Source organism: Sebastes fasciatus, chromosome 3, assembly GCF_043250625.1.
Source record: "Sebastes fasciatus isolate fSebFas1 chromosome 3, fSebFas1.pri, whole genome shotgun sequence".
NCBI lineage: Eukaryota > Metazoa > Chordata > Actinopteri > Perciformes > Sebastidae > Sebastes > Sebastes fasciatus.
The window spans coordinates 18,979,889-19,006,900 of NC_133797.1; the positions used below are offsets into that span (position 1 = coordinate 18,979,889).

The 27,012-nt window shown below is 40.0% G+C and overlaps 1 protein-coding gene and 1 long non-coding RNA gene across 3 annotated transcripts in view; one reads left to right on the plus strand and one right to left on the minus strand.

Moving 5' to 3' along the window:
* The first annotated feature begins 242 nt into the window (after window positions 1-242).
* lsm6 (LSM6 homolog, U6 small nuclear RNA and mRNA degradation associated) lies at window positions 243-3,859 on the plus strand. 2 transcript variants are annotated; one of them, XM_074629421.1, is made up of 4 exons: window positions 243-351; window positions 769-874; window positions 962-1,075; window positions 3,686-3,859. In XM_074629421.1, the coding sequence occupies exons 2-4, from the start codon at window positions 781-783 to the stop codon at window positions 3,718-3,720; spliced, it is 243 nt and encodes an 80-aa protein (XP_074485522.1). In that variant the 5' UTR covers window positions 243-351; window positions 769-780; the 3' UTR covers window positions 3,721-3,859. The 2 variants fall into 2 exon arrangements, with proteins under 2 accessions (XP_074485522.1, XP_074485523.1); XM_074629422.1 differs by lacking the exon at window positions 243-351 and adding an exon at window positions 523-642.
* A 17,906-nt stretch (window positions 3,860-21,765) lies between these two features.
* LOC141764324 (uncharacterized) overlaps window positions 21,766-27,012 on the minus strand; it is a 63,819-nt gene continuing 58,572 nt past the window's right edge. The window contains exon 3 of the long non-coding RNA XR_012593254.1: window positions 21,766-25,222. This is a non-coding gene — a long non-coding RNA (uncharacterized LOC141764324). The remainder of the gene's footprint in view (window positions 25,223-27,012) is intronic.

The window sequence follows — 27,012 nt, forward strand, 5'->3', positions numbered from 1 at the left end:
TCCAGATGACCTGAGAGGTCTGGATGGTTCATAACACTGCAGAAGATCAGAAATGTATTTTGGCCCTAAACCATTTAGTGCTTTGTAAACCAGCAGCAGTATTTTTGAAATCAATTCTCTGAGAGACAGGGAGCCAGTGTAGAGACCTCACAACTGGACTGATATGATCTTAGAATATATGGAATATATCAAACTCTCAAACCAGAGCATGCATACAGTGTCTGTCTCTCTCTCTGTTTCATTGCGCTCTTCAGGTTTCTGTCCTCACTGGGTCTCCGTAGAGTGCTCGCCTCTGATTGGTCAATTCTCGGTCCATTCACACAATACAATCGTTGTGAGGACGTCTATCTGGTGAGTGAAATGCTACCAAACATCCATCTACTGATGACAATTACTACCATAAAACACCTCCATGTGCAGCCGGCTTCCACTCCACTACACGTATAACATGTACTTACAAGAATAACGACCCTCTCACACCAACATGTGAGAGTATATTATATTTAATTCACTGAAGAGTTGTCAGCTATCTGGTTAGCTGCACCAAGTAGCTAGCAGCTAACGCTAACACTCACTATTAAGCTCTTTATCACGCAGCTATGTGCTACTACATCACTGTGGTCAAACCAGACACATGTCCAGGTGCTTCTACACTCAACACGGATTGTAATTAACACCCTGCTGTTTTTACTAATGAGCACCCTCGAGCACGAGTTAGCCGTCATGATGCTAATGTAGCTAGTTGATGTTTATCTTCATCCCTCTCAGATCACAGTCAAGATGAGTCTGAGAAAGCAAACCCCGAGCGACTTCCTGAAGCAGATCATTGGGAGACCTGTGGTGGTCAAACTGAACTCTGGTGTAGATTACAGAGGTAATGCAAACTATCCACTTGTGTCCATAAATGTAATTTTTTTTAAAGTGATATCTATCCAAACACATGTGTGTGATCTGTCTACAGGTGTCCTGGCCTGCCTGGATGGGTACATGAACATTGCCATAGAGCAGACTGAGGAGTATGTCAATGGGCAGCTCAAGAACAAGTATGGAGATGCTTTTCTAAGAGGAAACAATGGTAAGATTATCAAATTTATAATTATATTTTCAATATATGGGCATCATTGGCACTTGGGGCAGAGCATAGTTCTTGTCAAGTCAAGTCAAATTGATTTCTATAGCACATTTAAAACAACATAAGCTGACCAAAGTGCTTTACAGACATAGGCAGAATAAAAACAGGTCAACAGAGCAGACAACAAAATCTCACACTTCCACAGACAGAGACCAAGATAAAAATCCATCAGTAAAAGAGGCCAATTAGTCATCACAACTCAAGTACATTCAAAAGCCAAAGAAAAGAGGTGGGTCTTGAGCTGTGCTTTGAAAGACTCCGTAGAGGGAGCAGATCTGATGTGGAGAGGCAGTTTGTTCCACAGACTAGGGCCCGCAACTGAGAAGGCGCAGTCGCCCCTGAGCTTCCGCCAAGCCCGAGGGACGACCAGAAGTGACTGGTCGGAAGACCTGAGCGCCCTAGGTGGGGTATAGGGAGTTAAAAGGGCAGATGGGTAGGAGGGAGCTGATCCATGAAGTGCTTTAAAGACAAATAATAAAGTCTTAAAATGGACTCTTGAAGTGACAGGGAGCCAGTGGAGGGAAGCGAGTACGGGGGAAATATGCTCATGTTTCCGGGAACCAGTTAAAAACCTTGCGGCAGTGTCCTGCACATACTGCAGACTTGACAGTGAAGACTGGCTGACTTCCATGTAGAGGGAGATACAGTAGTCAAGGCGAGAGGTAATAAAAGCATGGATAACTTTTTCACAATCATGGAAAGATAAGAAAGGTTTTATCATCGTTACATGTGTACAAAAGTCTGTCTTATACACAGTGGTGCAGATGAGGGTATGTGCAGGTATACGGGGTATGCTCACCTCTCTCTCTGGCGTTTTACAGAATACCCACCTATCAGCCAAAAAGCCATTTACAATATATAGGAGAGTATACCCACTTCCTCCTCGGTAACCTACCTATCTACCTAGCAGGACATTCAGCTCATCAACGACCACTACACCACTGCTTACAAGCCGAGATGAGTGTTTCGAGTACGTTTTTGATTAGTCAACTCGTTGAGAAAAGTAACCCATTCTCTGAGAAAAGTTTATAGACACAAACATTTTCACAGCAGACATTTTGACCTGTCATAGTAGAGAAAGCACAGGTGTTACTAATAACATTAAAGATGGCTCTGTTCTATTCAAGTGTCCCAGTGTGAAATTTAAATATGTATCCTATAGAGATATCTTTAAATCACTGAAGTACCCCTTTAAATACGAGTATTTTATTGGCAGTGATGAATGTATGACAGCTCAGTCTCAGGATCTTGTGGGCAGAGATATCCCAGGAAGTGTGTTAGATAGAGCTTCAAATGGTGCCAGTTAACGAAACAGTTTAAGTGACAACACAAAGCTCTACTGTTCAACAAACAAAAAGTCCCATGACACCAAAAGACCTGGCTGCAGAATGTGTGGCCATCATTGTTAACATGTGATCTGCAGTAAAATGAGATGTTGATGATTTTAGACCCCAGTGTCAGCGTTTACAATTAACCCCCATTTCAGCTGAATTATTTATCAATTTATTTATTTTAAATATCCATCCTTGGTGAATTTTCTGTTGGTTACAAACAAAACACGCTCATCTCAGGGCCCCTGGATACTGCGATTTGTCTGGGATTGCTCAGTTCAAGCGTATTTTCTCAATGCCTGCCCAGTTACCAAGCCGCATATTAAAACATCCGCGAGGACGTAGCCTCGGTCGTAAGTTTACATTTTATTTTAACCACACAGTTTATGACCTTTAAAAAAAATTATCACATTATTATTATTATTATTACATTATTGGTTTTATTGTACAGTATTAAACAATCAAATTATGGTTAATTACATTTGCTGGGATGGATTGGATGGGTAAATAGACAAAAAGTGTAAACTGGCCCTTTTAAATCTATGAAACAGGCTTTGCTGTGGAGCATTGATAATGTGGAAAGCTTAAAGCTACTGACATTAGGAGCTCTCTTGCTTTTTCTTTTCTTAAAACTTTTGTCTGCTTTCAATCTTTGATGAATAAAAGATAAATAAAAGAAGAACCAGAACATTCACAACTTTTGCTTGAAGAATCATTTTTTTTCTTTTTCAAGTCCATATCTTCTTCCCTCTGTCTAGATTTTCCCTACACCAGCCATGTACTGTATTTACTGTTCCCTCTTGAATATGACTCATGCTGGCCAGTGGAGTTCTCAGTGTGATAAAAGAGCCATCAGCTAAAGATGGGGCTATTTTAGTCGAAGCAGAACAGGTTGATAAAAGTAGATTTAAGTAAAAGTAACATTTATTGCACGTTGAGAAATGTTACTGTTTATTCACAATGAGTTCTGCGCCAGTGGGTCAGAGTTTCCCACAGGTCATTAATTTGTGGTGGGGTGATGGCAAACAGCATTGATATGAATTAAATAAATATAAATACCTGGCCCCATAGAGTACCCTTTATCTCTGGAAAGCTGAGAATGTTGACCACAAAACAAGAAATGTGTCAATAAATTTCATATCAGTCTCAGAGATGTCATTGTGTCACTCACTAAAACTGCAGTCTTTAATGTTTTTCTTATTTTTTTCCTCTCTTTCCACAGTCCTTTACATCAGCACCCAGAAGAGGAAAGCGTAGTGAAGACCATTCAGTTTTTCATTTCCCAGTGTTTGATGTGCCAGTGGACAACTTGTCCTGTGTTTTTGGTTCTGTAAACCCCATGTTTGTTTTTGTAAAAATGGAATAAGTTAATAAATCCTGAGTTTTGATTTATCTCCGATTTGGTGACTATTATTTACATATTTGGTGTTATCACAAGGAAAACAATATATATTTTTTTCTATAAAAATGTAAATGTAGGGTTTGAAGTCATAGTATCATTTCAACAGGCCTCATTTTGAAAAAGATTGTCATTCATATTGTAATATCATGCGATTTAATTCTTGAATATATCCGGCTTCTCCACTGCCAGTGGAATAAAGATGGGCATTTTGTGGCTAAATCATTCACTCATAGTTAATCCCTGGAGCAAGCACATCTACCACTGTTTTACCACAAGGCTTTAAAAGGATTAGAACATAATTTTGTAATTTGTCAGTACTAATGTGCTAATTTTGTAATTGATCTTGATACGACTTGCCTGCAGAAACCCATTACTGAATGGCCTGTGTACAAATGTACTCATCATCCTGCATTTACTTTGTATTACGAGTAATTTGATGAACAGCTGTTCAAGTAATGCTTCACATATAAAAAGAAAACTGAGTTTCTATTGAAAGCTCAATTTTTTTAATAGCTTTTTTTTTTGCCTTGCTTGTTTAGAAATGGAACATGACTAATGTTACTGGAAGTAGTCCTGCAGCTCTTTATGATGACTCAGTCCAGTAATGTACCTGCATCTGAACTTATCCAGTCTAGTAAATCATATGACTGCATGATGGAGTACCCATGCATACAAAAGTAACCTGTTGCTTGTTTTAATGCAGTATTATGGAACAATTCAATATGTACATGTGAAAGAAAATTCTTCACTTACTGGCCATTTAAATATCCATTACTGAATAACACAGAGACTGCAGGACTGATCCATAAATGGTGCCACCTGCAGGCTACGTAAGGCTACATTAACATGTAAACAGATCTGTCAGATCGACTCCCACTGCCCTCTGCAGCAGCACACTTCCATGTGTTAGTGTTTTTCAGTGTCTCAGAACACACAGCTTACCTTTTGTCATCTGTGGCTGCACATAGATGCTCTTTGTTCATCAGGTTTGGATCGGCTCTGCCGCCTCCCTCGACGTTGCCCTGTGAAAATGAATACAGAAGCATATATGCAAGGAATTGGAAGTTTATTCCATTTCAGTTTGGCCTGTGGTAATTTAGCAAATGAGTTCAAAAGTGGCATCACCTCATTACGCTAAGATAAGAACGCTATAAATATATGATTCATTAGGCTCTTAATGAGAATGCTGTGGTGAGGAGGCAGTGAGGGGAATTATTTTCCTTCCAAGGGTGGATTTTTTGAGAGCCTTGTTTTCCAACCTGTACATGCGCACTCTGGCCCCTGGAAGGAGACAAAAGGCTGCCAAGGTCAGGCCCGACTTGAGAGTGAAGGACGCGTTATTGATCAAACTCTGCCGAGCTGCAGCTGTAGAGAGGGGATGTTGGGGAAGAGAGGGGGGGGGGGATTGAGCTGCAACACACACACACACACTGGCAGACATAGGCGCTGAGTGATGTGTACACAGAAACGCATTGTACACAGTGCAACACACAAAGAATCATTATGGCACCTAGTGAGGGTTAGTACAGGCAAATATTTACCCACTGGAATCATAACTGAGCCGCTGGCTGTGTGGCCTCGCAGGGAACCCAATTAATACCATTCACGCAAATGACCTAGTGGCAGACATCATACTATTGAACCAAAACACTGTGAACTGATGCAGACACTTTCATTCTGCATGTCAACATCAGAGTATTGATTTTAGCCTCACAACCCTTTTTCAAACCCACATTTTTTCTTTTGGATCATGTGCACGATGAATGTGAAAATAATTTATTTGATATAGTTTATTTCAAGATGTTTGTTTAGGGCACTGGTCGGTCCCCACTCACCCCCATAAAAGCTCAGGAGGGTGGCGGAGGATGCTGCAGTGGCTCGGCGTTGACGTATGGAGGTGAGTGATGGAGGGGAGAGGACAAAGGAGGATAGAATAGGTGACAGTCTTGTTACGGGAGGAAAAAGCAAGGGGGAGATTCAAGTCTTACAGCACCACCAGCTGCCAGAGCTACAAAACTACAGTGGAGTCACAGGAGGGAGGAAGGGTGGAAGAGGGAGGGAGGGAAAGTGGAGTATGACTTTGACCCTGACTGATCACTGCAGCATGACTGTCTAGCCTTTTCACAAGGGATCAAAGGATGACAAGGACAACCTGAAAATCAGTGATTTTTATCCCCCATGTTTGGCGGTACCATGTTCTCATCTGGACAAGGACACATTCTGTCTTCCTCTATGCAAATCTATTCAGAGTGGATCTTTTCATATGAATGGTTTTGCCAGGGTTGAGAGTTTGCTACACATCAGGAACATTCAAGTAATTTTTCCTCTCCCTCCCTTTTTTTTTCTTCTTCCTGTTGCACACATTCAGCAGTATCAAGGTGAATCACCACACGGTAAACAAGTGCATCGTGTGGGCATGGACTAAATAATGTGGTAGACAAAATACCAGAAACACCTTAAATGCAACACCACAAATTACAGCCTCATAACTTACCTCTCTGATTCTCTCTCTCTGTTAAAAAAAGCACAATAAGTTAAATAAAAATGTTCTTGCCTTACATTGTACCCACTGCCTATATGTGTTGATGTAAGTCTGTTTTTGCATGTGTAAAGAGACCTCGGTCCTCCTCTCAGCGTACTGGGATCTGTGCTGTCCTGTGTGAACTTGACCAGCTCTAACCTCTGTCTGACAGCTTGTCATGTGTTTAGGATGTAAATGATGGCGGTGACCTCCCACACTGCGTCTCTGCTCTCACATTCCACCGGCTGGGTCAGAGGTCCTGTTAGGTCAGTGCAGAATAAACAAACACCTTAGAAACAGCCTAACAATGGCTGGCTAATGTAATGAAAACAGCTCCTGATGATTTATAAACTGAATGCTCCTTGTTTGTCTATTAATCCATTAATCTGATGTGTTTATTCCCCTCAAAATACATCAGGATGAAGTGTGTGTTACTGTGCGTCACTGCTCCACTTCCTTGTCTTTCAGTAACCTAAATCCAGGTTCAAGTTTGACGGTTCGTTTTGATCCTAATTGAGTGTGAGGGCCTGTGCTAGCCTCTGCCGCTCTGCAACCCCTAGGCTCTTTATTTAGCCCCGAGGACAGTCAACCTTGGCCAGAAATGTGACCCTTGACCTTCTTATCTGGAAGAAGCTATTCCCAGCATGGACAGGGGCTTCCGTGATTTATCTTGGCTCCAAATGGCAGCGCGATGCAGATGGTAAGGTTAGAGGAGCGTAACTAGGTACCCTTCAGGAGGCCAGAGAGCAGTACTGTTGCACTCAGAGAGCAGCTCTAATGCTAGGAACAGCAACAGGAAAAGTCTTGCATGGTACAGTAACATGGTCCACGTGAGTCCTTGAACCTTGACCCCAAAAGGCTCTCCAGCTGTCCCACAACATAAGGGTCTATTTTGGAAACACACTTGCTTGAAATCTCTTACTAGATTATGACGATATTGTATTATTGACTATGACCTGACCCACTTATTAAGCTGTGTAGCTGTGAATACAAAGCACATTGTCACTATTCTTCTCAACAGGCTAAAAGTTGATTTGTTGATTGTATGTTCTATGTTACTGGTGTTGTTCATACAGTACCTGTTACAACCAGAAGAGACGAGGCTTCAGGGTCGGGGTAAAGTGTAGCATCCACGATCAATTTCTGTAGCCTAAAATATATAAAAAAAGAGAATTATTTCCTTTATTATGTTTTCCTCTGGTATTTGACTTACTTAAAGCCAGGGTCTGTAATTTTGAGAAACTAGCAAGAGTACACTAGATTTTTAAAAACGATCCAACCAAAAAACTGAGCCCAGTGTTGCCAACTCTCAGCGTTAGCTCCAAAAGTTGCTAAATCTATGAGAAAGTCACCAAGTCGGCAACACTGACAGTCCGTCCCATCAGACGTCCCTTCCCCCAAAATTATCATAATTAACGTAAACAGTGAACATGGCTATTGTTGGTACTCATAGCTGTCAATCTAGCAGCTTGTAGAAGACAGGTAGACGGGCAGGCAGGTAGGCCGACCGATCATTACATTTGGGCTGAATGAAACGATTGGACGGGTTTATTACAGTCCTGTGACACCCACAGATACCAGATTATTTTTTATTTTTTTGTCCGATCATTTGATTTATTGATTGCTGTCGGGATGCAATGAGAATTTCAACTAATATAACAAAACATGTCTCTAAAATGTTTATCAACGCTACCTTTAATACTTGAATGGCAAATGATTTAAATCTCCATAAGCAGCTGAAGATTGTGCTATATGACTAAAAGCTCCAGAGCAGCTACTACATGGACCTTGAGGTGAGGTTGTTTTGTCAATTACTGGATCCAATTCTAAAATATAACTCAACTTTTTAGTGAACAGAGACAAGAAGTCCAGAAAAGAGAAGTGAGAAATGCTCCACTGAGAAAACCCCTAACTCCTGAGGAGCTAATAAATTGACCCTGAGATGAGGTTTGTCCAATTCAAGTTTTCGATTTCGACCTGGTAAAATCTCTCAACAATAACAAAGAAATAGCAAAGCCAGGTAGGCCTTGAATAGCCACACAGTTTGAATATTTAATTATTTGGCTTATTCATTGCCAGGACTATGCCTCAACATAGCTTTGAAAGCAAAATGCTCAAAGGTCGTGTCATTCAGACATCTGAAAGACTTGCAATTAACTTGAAATATGTTTTGACAAGATTTAAAACTTGACTCTGACTTGACAAAATTTCCTAATATCTTAAAGTTCAATCCAAAACCTGAAAGGCAAATCAACACTGAACAAAGTCTCTGATAACATGTAATAGTTCTGCTTTTATTTTCCTCTTTGATACACTAATGCGTTTTTGGTTTTATTCCAGGCTGTTCCAAAACAAATCATCTACCATTTGAGAAAAAAATAATATGCAGTTATAAAATACTTCTCTTAACTGCATAACTCTTTCATTTTAATTCAGATATATTGTGCATATTTTATAGTATTTTTATATTTTCATTGTAATTTTCTTCTATACAGCTTTCATTTTAATTCAGATATACTGTGCATATTTTATAGTATTTTCCACATTTACATAGTCATTTCCTTATATACAGCTTTCATTTGAATTCAGATATGTTGTACATATTTTTTATAGTATTGTTTTGTATTTTTACTGTAATTTTCTTCCATCCTATATCTATGTTTCTTGATTTTTGTACTTACTGTTATTTCTAATTTAATTTTCTTTCCTTGTATGTGAAAACCTACATGGCAATAAATCAGATTCCGATACTTGGTAGCATAAAATATAAGGTTGTGGAAGCTTATTGAATGGCCGTCTAGGGACCTTATCTCACGAAATAGTATATTTAAGAATGAGGTCATCGGTGCTTGTGAGCAATAATTAGTGAATATGAAGTAATCGGCCTGTGTCAAAGAGCCATTTTCAATCGTCTTTTTTTGCTTCAGAAAGGCTATTGCTTGTTCTGTTTGTCAGCCAAGTCTCACTACTATGCACATGAGATTTGCATGAAATACAAACTAACCCTGCACTCAGGCAATTAGCCTCCATTACGCTGGCGTTCCAATTGCCAATTTGTCTGCCATGCAAGGTAATCCGGAGTGTTGCTGGCAAGCACCCAAAATGGTAATAATGGTATTGCAAGAGTCTTTTGTTGTTGTTTCCTCTCAGACTAACGGCCACAGGCGGCTGGCGTGCCACTGGATGAAATGTTGAGGAAGTGGAAATGTTTGCACGGCAGTCAGGAGTCAAGACTTGACCCTTTGCCCTCGGATGCCACAGTCCAAGCGCTTTTAGGCTGCAGTTGTTTAGAATTTAGTTGTACTCTGTCTAGATGCGTTATTCAGGGTCGGTTTTATGTCTTGTTCTGTTAGTGTGTATTCTGTATGGTGCCTTTTTGTCTTGTTCTGACTCTGTTTTAGGGAGGGCCAAACAAAAAAGCTGTTATAATCAATGTTTTTACATTAAACTTTATTACTCCTTTCAACTTTGACAAAGGTAGCGCAGACCAGATCCACTCCCTCCATTCTTACCTTTCACAATAAAAGCCCTAGATATATAATATTCGCAGGCAAGTATTTCGCATTCTCGTGTTGTTAAATTTTCATGCCCCTGTTGTGTAAAGGCCTTTAGGATTAGGTCATAAAAGATTGTGGTTTGGGTCGAAATACCTAAGGAAAAGACGTAACTTAAGTTACGCAACAGAAGTCACATGATGAATAATGCAACGTTGACTTCTGTTTTCACACGGGGTGTGAATACCAGTCTCCTTGGCGAAAGTCCAGTGTTTTAAGGCCTCTACTCTAAACTTCTCTGTTTTAGTTCACTCTCACCGCTTTCATCAGTGTCATTTCCAGCCACAGCAGGCAGCTGTTTTCAGCGAAATAGCTCTAAAAACCCACTGTACGCTACCTTGCCAGCACCAAACATCAAATAGACACAGTTAGCGACAAGGTGGTGAACATAATGGAGCATTTAGCAGCTAAAAAAGCAGATATCAGGAGTTTGTAAGAGCAAAACGAAACTAAGGGGAGAGTGAATATTGGACTTCTGTCACAGTGAGCCCCGATGTCAGCGATTACTTCAGTGATGTTATTATAACTGATAGAGTGGTCAAAACTATGAAAATAAGACCCAAGTTGTTATAAACAGGAATGACCCTCTAATGGTACCCTGACAGCTTATAATGGTAATCCTGTTGTTACTGGGATGGTTGAGTGTTGTGTGTGCCTCGGTATGTGTGTTTGTTTCACGTTGTGTGTGTCCACAGTTATGGAGAGAAGCTTTGACTCGCTGCACTCAGAGTGCCTGTGATATTGCTCAAGGGTAAAGCCAGACAGAAGAGTTATGACTTCAGCCCATCTCTGGCCATCAGGGAGGTCATAAGGAGGCTACAGTCACACACACACACACACACACACACACACACACACACACACACACACACACACACACACACACACACACACACACACACACACACATACACACACACACACACATTTACCTAACACTCAGGAACACATACTAAGCAACCTAATCTATCAGAAAACACACGCATGCACCAACGCACTCACTTGGACACTGGACCAGGGCCAGTATGGACGTCAGGGCGCTGTCATAGACACAATTACAGCCTTTCAGTCTCGGGCCTGCATGGGCTACGTCTCTCCTCTGTCTGTTTGTGTGTGAGAGAGACTGTATGTGAAGATTTGCGTCACAACATATTGTGAAGCAGACAAGGGAGAGCACCTTTCGCATCAAGATATGATTTCCCGTACAGCGCGACACAGGAACAAGAAGCCATTAAATTCAATGTGACACTCCCCGGGTTGGCCACTGATGCTTTTTACGTGGGCGTGTCACTTTAAGACTTTTTAACGACTGTCATGGAAAGTGGACACACACACATACACACATACACACATACACACATACACACCTCCGGCAGAAGGTGGCGGTGGAATTGGAGGAGCAGCTTTTATAGGGAAGACGCATATAAAGACCAAACCTGGGAGAGACTTTTATGAAGTGCCACAAGGGAAGGAGCGCTGCTTTTAACCGTGCATACATGACCGTTGATGTCATAAATGTAACAACATATTGTAATGAAACTTCCCCAGTTGATTACTTACAATAAGACAATCATTTTTTTCTTTTTATTGTTTTCTAAAAATATGTGTTTAAATTAGGTCTGTCAAAGTTAACGCGATAACGCTTTAACGCAACTACATTTTAACGCCACTAATTTCTTTAACGCATTAACGCAACTAGCGATTTTTAGGTTATAGTGTGTATGTCATACTAGCTTGTCACCAAGGAGGTTAAATAACGCTCCAAACTTACGCTAAATTTTGGCGAGGAAAAACTGGCATGACCATTTTCAAAGAGGTCCCTTGACCTCTGACCTCAAGATATGTGAATGAAAATGGGTCCTATGGGTACTCACGAGTCTCCCCTTTACAGACATGCCCACTTTATGATAATCACATGCAGTTTGGGGCAAGTCATAGTCAAGTCAGCACACTGACACACTGACAGCTGTTGTTGCCTGTTGGGCTTCAGTTTGCCATGTTATGATTTGAGCATATTTTTTATGCTAAATGCAGTACCTGTGAGGGTTTCTGGACAATATTTGTCATTGTTCTGTGTTGTTAATTGATTTCCAATAAAAAAATGTACAATTAATTTGCGATTAATCGATTTGTTAAATATGCAAATGAGGCATTATCTCATCAAATATGTGCTGATTTGTATACATTTCCAAAACATAAATCTAAACATTGCATTGATAAAGCCAGGATCAAAATTCTTGTTTCATTTTGTTGACATCTTAGAGTCAAAGTTTTTACAGAGGGAATTTTGCATCTCTCTTTTTATCACTCCATAAATCAGAAAATACTGTCAACAGCCATAAAAAATCCATTTCCGCCATGTTTTTAGGAATAAAATGTTCTATAAATCAGGCTATGAATGATATATGAACAAACCCCTCAGTAAAAACCATCACAATATAGATAGGAAAGAAAGTGGAAAGTTTGGTGTATGTAAGTGCTACTGAAGTGGAGATTTCTGGCTCAGAGTCTGAGAAAAACCTCATTTTGAGAAAACAGTTTTTAAAGATATGAATTGTAAAATTTCATACATTTTGCAAGACACTACAGGTGAGTAGAGTAAAAAATTAACTACTAGATATCACCATTAAACTTCCCCAGTTGATTACTATGTATTTTGTATTACAAGTTTTCTATAATTGTATGTTTAAATATGCATATGAGGCATTATCTAATGCTAACTTTTAATAAATTTAGGAGAAACCTACAGACGTAAACAGACAAACTGTAGTAAAATAAACACCTAAATGTACATTTGGGATGTTTTATTTCCACTAGTCTGACATGTTATGGAAGCAAAATAGCCCAACACCTCAAAATTGACCAGTGCATGAAAAACGATGTTTTTGCCTGTGGTGTCTCCCCTTAAGAAAAGCTTGTCTAACCTTCAGTTAAATGTGTAAGGTGATGTTTTTCCATGTTATCTGGGCCGTCACCAGTCCCCTGGCTGGTGTACCGTATTGCTCTAAGATGTGTTTTCTACATTTTGGAGACATATCTAAGCCCCATGTGCCCTCTTGTGGCAGACCTCGGTGGTGATTCCACTCGCAGTCAGCCACTCAGCCCTCCTGCTCCTTATTTTAATTGACCTGGATTTGTTCCTTTGCTTTGCTGTAATGAAAAAGCGAGAGGTGCCTCGAGACTGAAAAATCCTGTCAGCTTCGCCCCGCAGCAATTCCCACACCCCAAAACTGGGTCCCCTTTACAAGATCTACTGTTTGAAGCCGAGCAGAAATAAAAAATTTAAAAGACCTGGGTGCTTCAATGCCTTGCGATGAATAATTAAGAAATATGCATTTCCAGATAATGGAGAGGGGGATTATAATACAATTGGATGTAAATTCATTGAAGAAACACTTTGGCATATATTTGTGTGGGGCTTGTACATGAGTTTGTCTTGTATCCTTATTTCTCTGTGTAAAGAGATGGTGAAATATTCATCCGGCGTTTCACACTGACTTTCCCTTTATGTTGAACATGGAGATCACTTTTTAAAAAACAGAAACCTGTACAAATGGGACATGTGCTCATTCGGGTCCTGCACTAAGAGAATACGAACAGGGATACTTCTACCACCCGCCCGTCTGATGCAGATGCACATTAATGCCGTCTGTATCTGCTGCTCAGAGACTCATATTATCAATACGAAGCAATCAATAATCTACATCACGATTGAACAAGGTCATTCAATCAAACTATGTTGGATTAAACATTTAAAATGATTAAATTAGCTTCAGAAAAAGACGGAGAATCAAACTTTGTAATTAATAGATTATACAATTTGACAGACAGAGACCTTCTATGAATAAATAAAATACTGCATGTATGTGTGATTAAACACAATCATTCCTGCAGTAAAAAGCTAATAGAGCTTCCCATTTTTAATGACTGAAATCCTTCTGTATGATTAAAATAGTTTCTCTCAAGTTACCTTGTAGAAAATTATAGATTTAAATGCATAAATCATAACAATTGAGTCAGTCACACCTGTCACCGCCTCCATCTGACAGTGTTATATCACATAAAAAGCATATTTGAGGATGAATTCTCCCTCGTTGCTCATATTTTTTCCTTGTTGTCATTACAGAGACGAGCTTACAACTCCCTGTGCAGTTATAATCATAGACCATGGGCCTGTTTGATTTTACACATGATGACTCATCAGAGGTTTAACTCTGCACTTTAAAGCCCGGTGACAAATTTACGGCCTCCATACTGGAAGACGAGTGAATACCGTGCTACGACAGGAAACCTCTCTCATCACTCATCTCAGCTGGATTTGAATCATCTTCGCTCGGGGCTGGTAGCAGAGAGAGCCTGGCAACGCTGGGGCTGAGGTGTGCGTATATGTTGTGTGTTTGTGAGTGTGTTTGTGTGTGTGTGTGTGTGTGTGTGTGTTTGCGTCCTAATTAAGCATCAGCAGCTTCTTGGACCAGAGGGGAGGCAAGACTTCACAGCCATTAAATCAGGACAATGCTTTTTGTGTCACTGGTGCTGGCGTTAAGATGCCCTGCTTCCCCTCCTCCTTCTCCTTGCATCTCTTCTCTCTCCTTACCCTCCCACCTCCTCGCCCTCCGTCAGTCTCACAGCTGCCATGCAGCCTAGGGCTCCAAAAATAAATGATGGCTTCCCAAGTGCATGGTCAAGGCCAGGCAAGTTGGCAGGGCCGGGGCTCCTCCGAGAGCTGTAGCAGTGACTTCTCTCTGGCATGCCCTCTACTGTTGGATTGTGTTAACTACAACTGCACAGGGGGTAGAAATAACAGAAATACTGTTGGATATAATATTGTTGTTGTCCGTCTTTCGGCTGCTCCCGTTAGGGGTCGCCACAGCAGATCATCCGAGATCTGATATTATGATCCGCATATTTGATTTGGCATAGGTTTTCATGTCGGATGCAACACCAAAAACTACTGCTTTATTGTTGAATCAAAGCTTCTCTGACATAGTGTCAGCAAAATTATTTGATCATTTTACGCACTTCATAGCCCCAGACCGTATATCAAAAGGCTTTTTTGAACAACCTTATTGAATTGGGGTAATTTTGTTTGAATGTGTGTATATGTATATGCAAATTTGTATATGTAAGTGTGTAATACATATTTAACATGCATATTAATGAATTGATCAACTTTACTTCCCTCACATATTTGTATAGGACTTTGTTATGTGTAATTTCTAGTTTTTCCTTGTGAAGCACTTTTACTGTGTTTTTAAACATTAAAAGCTTCACTATGATGTCTGTTGCATTTGATTCAATTGTGCAGGTGTTGATGTTATCGTGTCTAGGGCTGCAACTGAAAATTAATTTCATTGTCAATTAATCTGTTGATTGTTTTCTCGATTCATTGATTAGTTGTTTGGTCTATAAAATGTCAGAAAATGGTGAAAAATGACGATCAGTGTTTCCCAAAGCCCAAGATGACGTCCTCAAATGTCTTGTTTTGTCCACAACTCAAAGATATTCAATTTACTGTCATAGAGGAGTAAAGAAACCAGAAAATATTTACATTTAAGAAGCTGGTATCAGAGAATTTTGACTTTTTTTTCTTAAAAAATTACTCAAACCAATTAATCGATTATCAATCCATTAAGAAATGGATACTCAACTCTTCTTTAACATGTCTTTTGGAGATCGATAATCAATCAGTGTACAATAAAAGGGCTTTGATATCTTGTTAACACACTGTATGTCAGATTCCAGCAGATAGAAACACAGTGTCTTTATCTGACTCTGGTGTTTGGCACCTGTATGTCATCAATTTGTATCTTGATGAAAACAAGAAGAACGCTCCCCTCTCTTCATCCAGAGTCTCAGTGGGTGACGGGGAAGTGGAAGTGAGGACACTGACAAATCAAAGTGGGTCAGCGTAGAGCGTTCCTAATCCAGGCATGACCTCAGGCTTAATCACTCTCAGGAAAAGTAAGGTCAGCTAAGGACCAGAGATAGAGAAATATTTAACTTGTCCAACCAGACACATCTACAACATGTGTAACTAAGACGAGCGCTGAAGTGATTATTCAATGAATTGATTTGTCAACTGACAAAAAATTATTCGACAATTATGTTATAATTGTTAAAATTATACATAAAAAAGAAATAAATATAGGCCTAGCCTGTATCGCAATAGAAACGATATAGAAAAATATATGCAAAAGTCATTTATATATTGTTTTGACGATATCTATCAACATATTGTCCATACATCACTGTTGCATTTCAACACTTAACTAGCACAGTTATTTGAAATAAGTAAAACTTGTGAAATTATTGGGGACGTAAAACAGGGTCATCAGAATTACAGGAGCACTTTACAATATATTAAAACTCAACGCAACAACTCCACTAGCTCAAAAGTAGCATTGAGTTGAATTAACAAGTCTTTGACACAGTCTCAGCAAAAATAGCTCAACTCTGAGGTCATGCTTATCGCACGTGTGTTGTCTGGCACTGCATTGTATTGCACAGGTGTTCATATTATTCTGTCCACACTCTGCAAGGCTATTCATGTTCGTAAAGGCAGCGTAGCCATCGGATGCACAGACAATATAATACTTTTTATATAACATGACGAACGCAAACATGAAAATGAAATACCTAAAGATGCAAGATAAAGATGCAACTACAAAAACAGATTATGCACGTGAGCAGGTACACACACACACACACACACACACACACACACACACACACACACACACACACACACGCACACATGCACACACGCACACACACACACACACACACACACACACACACACAGCTCTGTGCTGCAGAGTGGATGAAGTGTCTTAGAGGCGAGTCCTTTGGTCTGCTATTAATTTTCCACACTCTGTGGAGGTCATATACAGTATATCCTTTATCCATTTAATTAGTTCTGCTGTCTCTAAGTTGGTCGGATGTATTTTACCCGTATAGGCCGGTCCAGTCAGTCATGGAATTCATCAAATATATGCATTGCATCTCTGAGGACTATTTGGGCTTTAATACATATTCAATGTCTGAGTTATTGTTGTCAAAGGCAGACGCGCTGAACTGCAGCTGAAGAGAGAATTGAGAGCAATTTAACTCACATTTCTGTACAGCCCGTTATTGACTTTGGCACGAAACATTATGAATAATGGCTCAGTCTACTTAAATACAAATAAATGTTCACAGACACCGACCAGTGCTCAGGGCCCTACGGCGTTTTAGCTCGAATACTTTCTGCAAAAACAATTCAGGACATGTGTTGCTTGTGAAATGCAATCAAAACATCTCAATAGATGATTTATTCATTTAAACAAAATCTATACAAGTTTTATAGATGTTTTCCTTTTACTGTTTTCGTGTGATGCCTCTATAAATGGGAGAGTGGTGCAGCGGTGGGAGGACTGCGCGTCCACTAGGGGTCAGGATGACACAAAACATTCAACGCCTGCTGCTACTGCGTGAGCTGAAATAACTCCACACATGACAACATGTTGGAACAATGTGAAATAATGTCAGATCCTCACAGAAAAACAGCCCCATTAATGATTAGAAAAATGTGATCACTTTATATATGTTGAAATATGTTTTATCTATGTTGCAATTATATTTATACTACTGTAGAAATCATTAAAAACATATTTTGACATATTTTGGAGCAATAAATGTTACATAAACAGAAACTCCATAATGACCTGGAGACAAAATAAATGTTTAATTTCAACATAAATATATTCAAGTAAAATCCTGGTATGATTGGTGGCCATAGCCTCATTTAAAATCAGGCTGTTATACAAATATGTATTTATACTTGTTGATGCTCATCTATAAACAGATCAGATCTGAAAACAGTCTGTGCATTCACCTCAAGTACTGACTCATTAGCAACGTTATCATAAATTACCGTATATCTTACATTATGTTGCCCAATGTTATATTCTGTATGCTCTCTTTATAACAACCCTCATGGCTATAATCACACATGCAAACCAAGGCAGCAAAACATTATTAATACAAATTTATTCTAAAATGTTGGTGTCACTGATAAAAGTTTAAGAACCAGTTTGAAAGGTGAAACTTTAAACATGCTAACAAATGTATAGAACCATTGTGGTCGTGTTAAGTAAGGTAACTTACTGGTTTGTCATGTAAATGCACATCTTTGTTACTATACATCCCTCTTTTCAGAATGTATATAGTTATTGCAAATTATATAGGATGCATATTGTTAAAAAAATGATAATGAAAGGTTTCAAGATACAGTATGATGCTCATTTGTTGCAGACTACTAGTGTTCTTCGTTCCTAAAAGGCTATTTCTTTGTAGTAAAGAATTAAAAATAAAAGAAACATAGAGGTGAAGGTGAAATAACACTAATCAGAACAATAACAGTAGAGCGTTCCATTTATATTATTTCAAACGTTGCTTGATTCCAAACATTACAGTTAAAATGTAAACTAATAAGTCATTCAAGATGTACGCAACGTTTATCACAATATCTGTCACACAAAAATTAAATTTTCTGTAAATATAGATTTAATCTCAAATCTAAAATATGAAAATGCAGAATCAACAATGTTACTGGAACATTCCTGCATCACTTCTTGACTCAAACTGTTAAACACGTTAACCTTGCAGTTTTGTGCCAATTTTTCTGTTAAGATCTGTAGGTGAAGGGAGGCGAAAAACTCACTATCCCAACATGTCTGAGTCAAACGTGATGTTTGGAGCATCTTTGACAATAGACTCTCATATTCCAAACAACAGGAAAAAAGCTTTTAATCTGTGACTGGACAAAAAAAAACAAAGCTATTAAAGCGTGTACAGTATTGTAACGCCGTCCAGATTTCTCAGTGAGGTCTGCAGCACTCAGTAATATATATTTATCTTTTTTCATCATATGTTTGGTATGTAAAGAGGAAAGTGATGCATATTTAGAATTAGTTGGTATTTAAAATGTATACTTATTTCTAATATCTGTACTTATTTATACTCTCTTTTAATGAAGGCAAGCACTGGCAGAATTTGGTCCATCGTTCTCTCAGTGACACATCCATCACAACATGATTATTTTTTATAGGATTAACAAGTTTACTAATTAAACATAACATAAAAAAAGAGCAGGAACTAAATATTAGGCGTATAAAGAAAAATAGCAAACAAACCAGAAGTTCATTACAAGTAGAAACAAATAAGGTTTGGTCTACTTGGTGAGCGACAGCAGCAGGTTTTTTGTTTTTTTCTTGACGGGGAGAAAGTTTCAGTCAAAAAACTGCATGAATTTCTACCGCGTTCCACTTATTTCTTTACACTCTAACAGTGTTGGCAAACAAGAATATGTGTTTCCTGTACGTGTGTTGAAATGTGTGTTGCTGTGTATCGCAGGGTGCTAACACACAACACAGTGGGAGCAGCTCCAACATGGTGGAGTCTTTAACAAGCTGTCAGGGGCCATAACATTGTTCTCCTGCAACGGTTAACACAGCACATCGCTGCAGCTCCAGGTAGTGACACCCTCAGTGCACTACAGAGCACCTTTGTGGTCCAAACACACACATACAGCACACCCACACCCACACCCACACCCACACCCACACACACACACACACACACACACACACACACGCACACACACACGTATAAGTGTGTCTGTGCAGCTCACATTCTCACTTCTGGCCCTGTACACACCAAAGCAGCTAATAGGCGGCAGTGTTCTTGCTTAATGGAAGTGCAGAGAGAGTTGTGCTGTTGAGGTAGATAGGGCCCTCTGGGCAAAAACACATTAACCTATTTGGAGGGCGTGAATTCTAGATGGTGTTATTAGCAGAGAGTCTGAGCACCTTGAGCTGAGCTGCTCTTATACTCAGTGTGAGTTTGTGTGTCAGAGAGAGAGAGAGAGAGAGAGAGAAAGGAGGTGAGAGGAGGAGAGAAAATTCTTGTTTCAGCCGACTGCCTCAGATCGGAGTGAAGGTCTTTTTGCACGATCCATCTCTGCGGTGTGAACCAGCAGGTCGGAGGAAAAGCTGGACTTCCTTCACTGAGGGTTTTATTAGCCATTTGTTGCTGCACAACGAGTCAGTGCAGCACACTGAGAAACAAAACTGGCCAGTTATTTGAAGTCTGACAGAAAAATGGACCAAGTCCGGCGTCAGATGGACGACAGGCAGCGGTGTAATGTAACAAAGTAATAATTAGGGATGCACCGATCCGACTTTTTCAGTCTCGATACCGATAGCAATACCTGGGCTTTGGGTATCGACCGATACAGAGTACTGATCCGATACCAGTGTTTAATTAATAATCTGTATGCCTCACTGTGTGGAAGTGACTGGGATCATTATTTTATGTGTTACATAACATCAGGCTTGGCTTAAACATTTCTTTTCTTAACTTTTTAAAACAAAATGTAACAAATAAATACATAGACATAAATTTACTTTATTATTTGTGGTGTACATGTTAAGAGGAATAATAAGGGCACGGTCACACATGCGTCGTGAATGCAGACAAGTGACCATCGCCTGTCGAAGCGATTTTCGAACGAAAAGTTCACCAAAGTGATCTGCATTTCAAATGCAAAGATGCAAATTAGCTTCGCAAACGGAAGCAAATGTTTTTTTTTTGCACTTTCGCTGGCGTACTTTTGACGGCAGAATGTTTTCGGCATCATTGGGAAAAAAATCCGTTATAACCTTTCAGCATATTGTAATTCAAGTGTTCTGAGAGAAAACTAGACTTCTGCACCTCCTCAGGGCTCTGTTTACGGATTAAAAAAATCTTTCCTATTGGCTGTTCATTCAACGGAGGCAGCTGTCAATCATTCGTTTGCTCTGGCTGGTGGGCGGTGCTTGGTATTTCCTCAACTGATCTCAACATGGCTGCGGGGTCACAAACTTTCTCATTTTACAGCTATAAGATGTTTCTGAAAACATTTTATGCAAGAAATAGACATCACAGCAGCTCGGCTCTGATTGGTTGTTTTCCTCCAGTCTGTGAAATCTTGCAGATGCCATTAGGAGCACCGGAGGACACACAGGCACATGATTTTTTTCAGATTACCTGTCTTATGCACTACCGTCAGGATATAGTGACCGTTTTATAAAAAAATAACTTTTTTTAAAATCATATTTGCTACAATTCTACCCACTGCCTCTTTAAGTACAGTAAATATCAGATACTTTAAAACATTTACTCAAGTAATATTGTAATAGGAGACTTAAACTTCTAGTTAAGTCATTTCCTGGTTAGATATCTGTACCTTTTAAATGTGGCTTTCAGGTACTTCATCCACGACAGGTCATGTTGTCATGTCCTTTAATAAAGCTATAAAATCACTTCACTGTCACTGCTACATACTAAATTTTGCCCTAAATGCTTTGAAAAAAGGGGGCAATTACGCTTATGCCATCCAACCATTCTATCCAATTAGCCAATTAAGGCTAATTACAGTTTTAGCTTTGGCACAAGGGTTTTCATAATTAACCATTTATCATATCTCCAGCCTCTTTCTCTGGAGAAGACGCCCAGGCAGCCGAGCAGGAGAGGCTGCTTCCTCCTGCTCCGCCACACTCCCAAGTCCACCTCTCCCCGGGGGAGTGAAGCCGTAACTGGGCTGCAGCTCGCATCATATTCCCCTGATTACCTCGTAGTGGTTGTAAATACATTTCTATTTGACCTCTTTTAAAACGTTAATTAAATATCACTAAATATTTATTTTATACACACTAGCAGCCTGGCTGTATGAATCTGACCATATGTAACATCGCCACCTGGACAGTATGAATTCACTGTGGTGACCACAGGGGTCAGCTAGCCCTCTACTCTAACCTGTTCCTCTCTGCCACACACGCTACTCTATTGTCCTACTGCATTATCTACTTTTAGTTACATTCTCCAGTTTCACAGTGTAAGTGAATTTCCTCCGACTTGTGCATTATTAAAAGGGCAGAAATTATTTATCTAATATTCATTATTTATATTTATACAAGGAGCTTGTCCGCAGGGAGCAGGTCTCATTTTCAGCCTCATATTTTGTAAACAGGCAGTCACAGAAGCGACAGTTCCTCTGATTTAAAGAGACAGGCCTGCTTATGGAGAATGATGCCTACCTTGAATTCAAATGGAAAGGTGATCAATTTTTTATACTTTTTTTTCATGCAGCATTTGCATTGACTATCATTCTCAGATTCTGCCGCCGCTCCCCCTTTCAAAATGGACAATGAGGGCAGACAGGTGAGTACGAAGTGGAAAAAGGAAGAAGAGAAAAGCCATCTGTGCTGCAGCCGCCTGGAAACTGGACATCAACTCCGGCAGAAATGAAAGGATTAATTCAGCTTTTGCTTTGGAAAATAAATGGAGATATTACCAGAAAGAGAGCACCTTTTGTTTCAGTTAATTAAATGTGATGACAATCAGAATTAATTATTCAGATTTCTTTAATTGAAATGTTTGTGGAAAGGCCAGTTTCAGAAGCTCACGAAATGTCCACAAATATCCACAAACCAACAACATCGGCCACAAACTCACATCCTGGTAAAGTAAACTTCTCCGCTGAGAACTTGCTGGAGGCCCGCGCATTAAAGAAGCAGCGTTCAGTTGGTCGGGACTGTAACATTCAGTATGCATCTTTCCATGTTAACAGCACAGAGCAGACAGACAGAAGGGATGGCGAGGCTAGACAACCATGTGCGTGTTTGTTAGCCCAAGTGTGTGTGCCCGCACCTCCACGCCCGCCGCGTCTGAGCAGCTTTAAGTACGAACAAAATCGCTTTTCAAAGGGAATAATGTAGAACAACATCATGTCAACTTTAGGATATATTTATATATTTCTTTGGGCCGTCATTAATTTTAAAGCAGCGTTTTAAAGTTGAGGAAAAAGGGAATGCCGCGCTCGAACCGAAGACGAAACAAGAGACACGGGGAGCAGTTATGCAAATGAATGAAATAAATGTCAAAATGGCAGTGAAGAATTGATGAGGACAGAGAGCGCTTGTCTTGGTTGCGAGGGAAGTGGATGACTGAGAGGACAAGTGACATTCATTTTCAAAGGAAAGTTTCACGCCGCTATCATGGCAGCCATTGTGACTCGCGGATAAATTTTAATGCCCCACTCTGACGATTCTGTGTCACTCTTCCTCTTTCTTTCTTTCTTTTTTTTGGTGAGTACCCATTGCCATCTCCTCTCCCTATCTTGCTGCGATGACATCCGAACAGACACATGTGCATGTGGCGCGCCAGGACCCAGAAAGCCTGAGCGCATGGAAAAGAAAGATGTGGGGGGAAAAAGTCTACATAAAAGATTCATCACAAATGTCTCTAATCCACTACTGCATTGTCAAGGAGATGTTATAAAGCACACATTGTAAATGGATTCTTCCCTCACTGACTAAAGTCATTTCTGCAGAGGGATGGGGGAGTGGAGCCGGGGCGACAGGGGGCATCCTTGTGTGGCACCAGACAAGTACATAGTGTGAGCAGATGAGCAGCACTCTCTGGGACTGCATTACTACCTGTCCCCAGTGCTGCGCTGCCTGTGAGCCCGACTCTAATGTACAAGCCGGCCACATTCCCCTTGTCAAGGCCTTGACGTGCACGTCAGAAATTACCCAACCTAAAGTGACAGCCCCCTTTTCTTCCCATCTCTCCCCTCTCTGCAGCCCGGCCCAGCTCTCCAACCTGCTAGAAGAGTGCTTTGAAAGCCAAGACTGCCAATGCCACTCTGCAGCGGCAGCCACTTTATTTATTCCTCACTGCAGGCAACGGGAGGTAAGACAATATGGATGGCACTGTGGAAGCTCATAATATTAGCTTTGGCTGTGGGCAATCGGCCATAAATATCACACTTCCTCGCGGAGGATATGATTGGAGCCACTTGAAGCATCGAGATTTTGAGCAAAGGTCTGAAAAAAAAGTGGGGGAGCGGGGTGTCACTACCTTTCTTTCATCTCTTATCAAATCACCCTTCAGCTGCTCCATCCTCGCAGCGCAAAGTGACATAAGTCTCTCATGCTTTTAGTGGCACTTTGAAAAATAAGACCTCAGTGAAGCAAAAATAATCACTCTTTTCAACACTTCACTTCATCTGCCGATGCTCTTCACTCCTCCATTTCAGAGCCCCCTCAATCACATATGATGATATTAAGTATTACTTATTTATTTTCCGTTGGAGAGGTGCAGAGGTTGGAAAAAAAAGGAGGAAGCGAGGGGAGGTGAAAAGGGAGACCCGACCCGCCACAAACGCACACACACACACACGATCCACAAAAACACGCAATCTGTCACATTTTGTACGGCTCTGATCTCTTCAACTGTTCGACTTTTATATTATTAAAAACGTGACATTTTTTGATCTGACGTTCGTTTTAACCTCATCGTGGTAATTTGTGTGTGTCAGGAAGAGAAAGAGAAAGAGAGAGAGAGAGAGGAGGAAAGAAATGTTTTGGTGCCTCATGTCTTTTATTACATGTTTCTCTTGAGGATTACTTTTTGATTTATAATATGGTTAAAAAGTGGCTAAGTGGTGCATTGACACACATACACCAACACGTTCTCATCCCAACTCGTCACATACTGACGCTGTGTCACGGCCATCGGCATTACTTTTCGGTCACAGTAAACACGTGCTTAATGTTGTGAATTAAACAAAAACACTTGCTTAGGTTTAGGCAACAAAACCACTTAGTTAGGTTTAGGGGAAAAACATGTTTGGGCTTAAAATTACTATGTTTTAAAGTGAAAATGTGTCTTGACATTGTGAACACGGGACATTACGTGTGTTGGAACCATCCACCTCCCCTCCAACCCACCCGGTGTGTCTTTAAATTATGCAAACAGCACTTTCCCTGAGCGTTTACTGTTGCCGCGGATGGGTTTAAATTGTAGTTAAACCTGCAGTTTACAGAATATTTTTGGCAGCATTGGGCAAAAATGCCATAATAACCTTTCAGCATATTATAATTCAAGTGATCTGAGAGAAAACTAGACTACTGCACCTCCTCATGGCTCTGTTTTCAGGCTTTAAAAAAATCTAAACTTTGGCCAGTCACAGGTCATTTCAGAGAGAGAGCGTTCCTATTGAGCGTTCCTATTGGCTGTGCTCCGGCTGGTGGGCGGTGCTTGGTATTTCCTCAACTGATCTCAACATGGCTGCCGGGTCAGGAGTTCACGAGTGATTGATAGCTGCTCAGAGACGGCAAGGCTCCAGCTCGGCTCTGATTGGTTGTTTTCCTCCGGTCTGTGAAATCTTGCAGATGCCGTTAGGAGCAACGGAGGACACTAAAGGACACAGAGGAAGTTGATTTTTTTTTCAGATTACCTGTCTCATGCACTACTGTCAGGATATACTGACCATTTTATAAAAATAACTTTTTTTTAATCATATTTACTCCAATCTGCCTACTGCAGCTTTAAGGGAAAGCTGGTGCATTGCATACCAGCGCTTAAGGGTGCCTTGTGCGGCGGTATCGAATACCGACGGCCGAGACAAAGCGTCGTATTTGACGCCCTGAGAATGAAAAGCTGCATACACTCAAGAGTACATCATGCTGAACTTCCCTGAAGACATGTTCATTAAGAAAACTGAAGACTGGATCAAGGACAGGGATATGGACACCTCAGCCTGATCCGTTTCTCTGATCAATAATCTGCAGCTTTGATCTCGTCTCTGTTCAGCTCTACACGTCCCAAGACTGACACTACTCTTTGTTTGTTACATCTCTATTAAGCACAAAGAGATAGAGGCAAACAAACACAGAATAAAACTTTACTACACAAGGGAAAACAAGGCAACAACTACTAAAAAAAAGTTGCAACAGAGATCAACACAAGTATCAGTGTTTATACAATCAAATACACACGTTTACAGATGACAAATGACCACTACATTACAACAACTGAGAAAAGGCTGCCGCACAGTATTTTCTAAAATTTCTTCTGGGGAACCGCAAATTTATCTTCTCTAATTGCAGGTGCTACATTACCTTCTTCGACTGCAGAGTGTGTCCAGGATATAATAGTGGGTTTTTCTCCGTTAATTTACATGCTAGTCGAGTTGAAAAGGTTGTACTTGTATATTTAGCTCTTGTTATGGGGTTATTCTCTCCAGAGAATCCAAATATTGCAGTCAGGGAACCCAGTTGCTTCAGCTGTCCAAAAGATTTTAAATGGGTAATATTTAATTTAATGGTTCCTAGACAATCAGCATATTCTAGAAAGCAACCTCAATTTCATGCCAAACACCTTGTTTGCATTATATGCTATGTATATCTTGTTTACATTATTAATTTTTCTTTTTCTTTTTCTTTGTAGGCTATGTGCAGGTCCCATGTTGAATTTAATTTCTATTTCTTTTTTTTCTTTTTTAATGAATTTTATTCTTTTCTTTTATTTCGTTTTGGGAACATTTGGACGAGTGTGTTATGTGTATGTTGTTTACAGGTTGTCAAATCAACTGATATGCAACTGTACATTTGTATGAATGCTGAAAAAGACTAAATCATTTGGTGCAAATTATGTAGAGAAAGTGGAGACAGTGTTAAATTGGTACTCCTCCAACATGGAGAGTTCACAGCATGTCATCCGAACATACACAAATGTAAAATGTTTTTTTTTCGATGTATAGTTTTAAATTACAAACAATGAGGCAAACATACAATTCCCCAAATATTATGTCGTTTTAAAGTTTCTCTGTCAGTTTTTAAGATTATAGCAGTTCTTTCAATGAAGATTTAACAGCTAACTGAATTAAAACAACTGTCTCAGAACTAATAAGTATCAAGCTTCCAAGGAAATTCTGATAATACCCTGGTGTTACCTTTAAGTGCATCAGATGTGTTTTTTAATATGGCACACTCAGAAAAGGGGATCGAATTGCACCTACTACCCTACATACTCCTCTATATACTCTTGATGTTGCATAAGCTTGGTGAAGGAACAACTGCAAGGCATCTTGGGTTAATCATTTCCTGTATATCTAGAACTGTATCAAACTTGTTATTTCAACACAATCCGTCTTTCACGCAAGTTTATTTTGTGGGAACTTCCAAAAAGTACATGTACCACATATT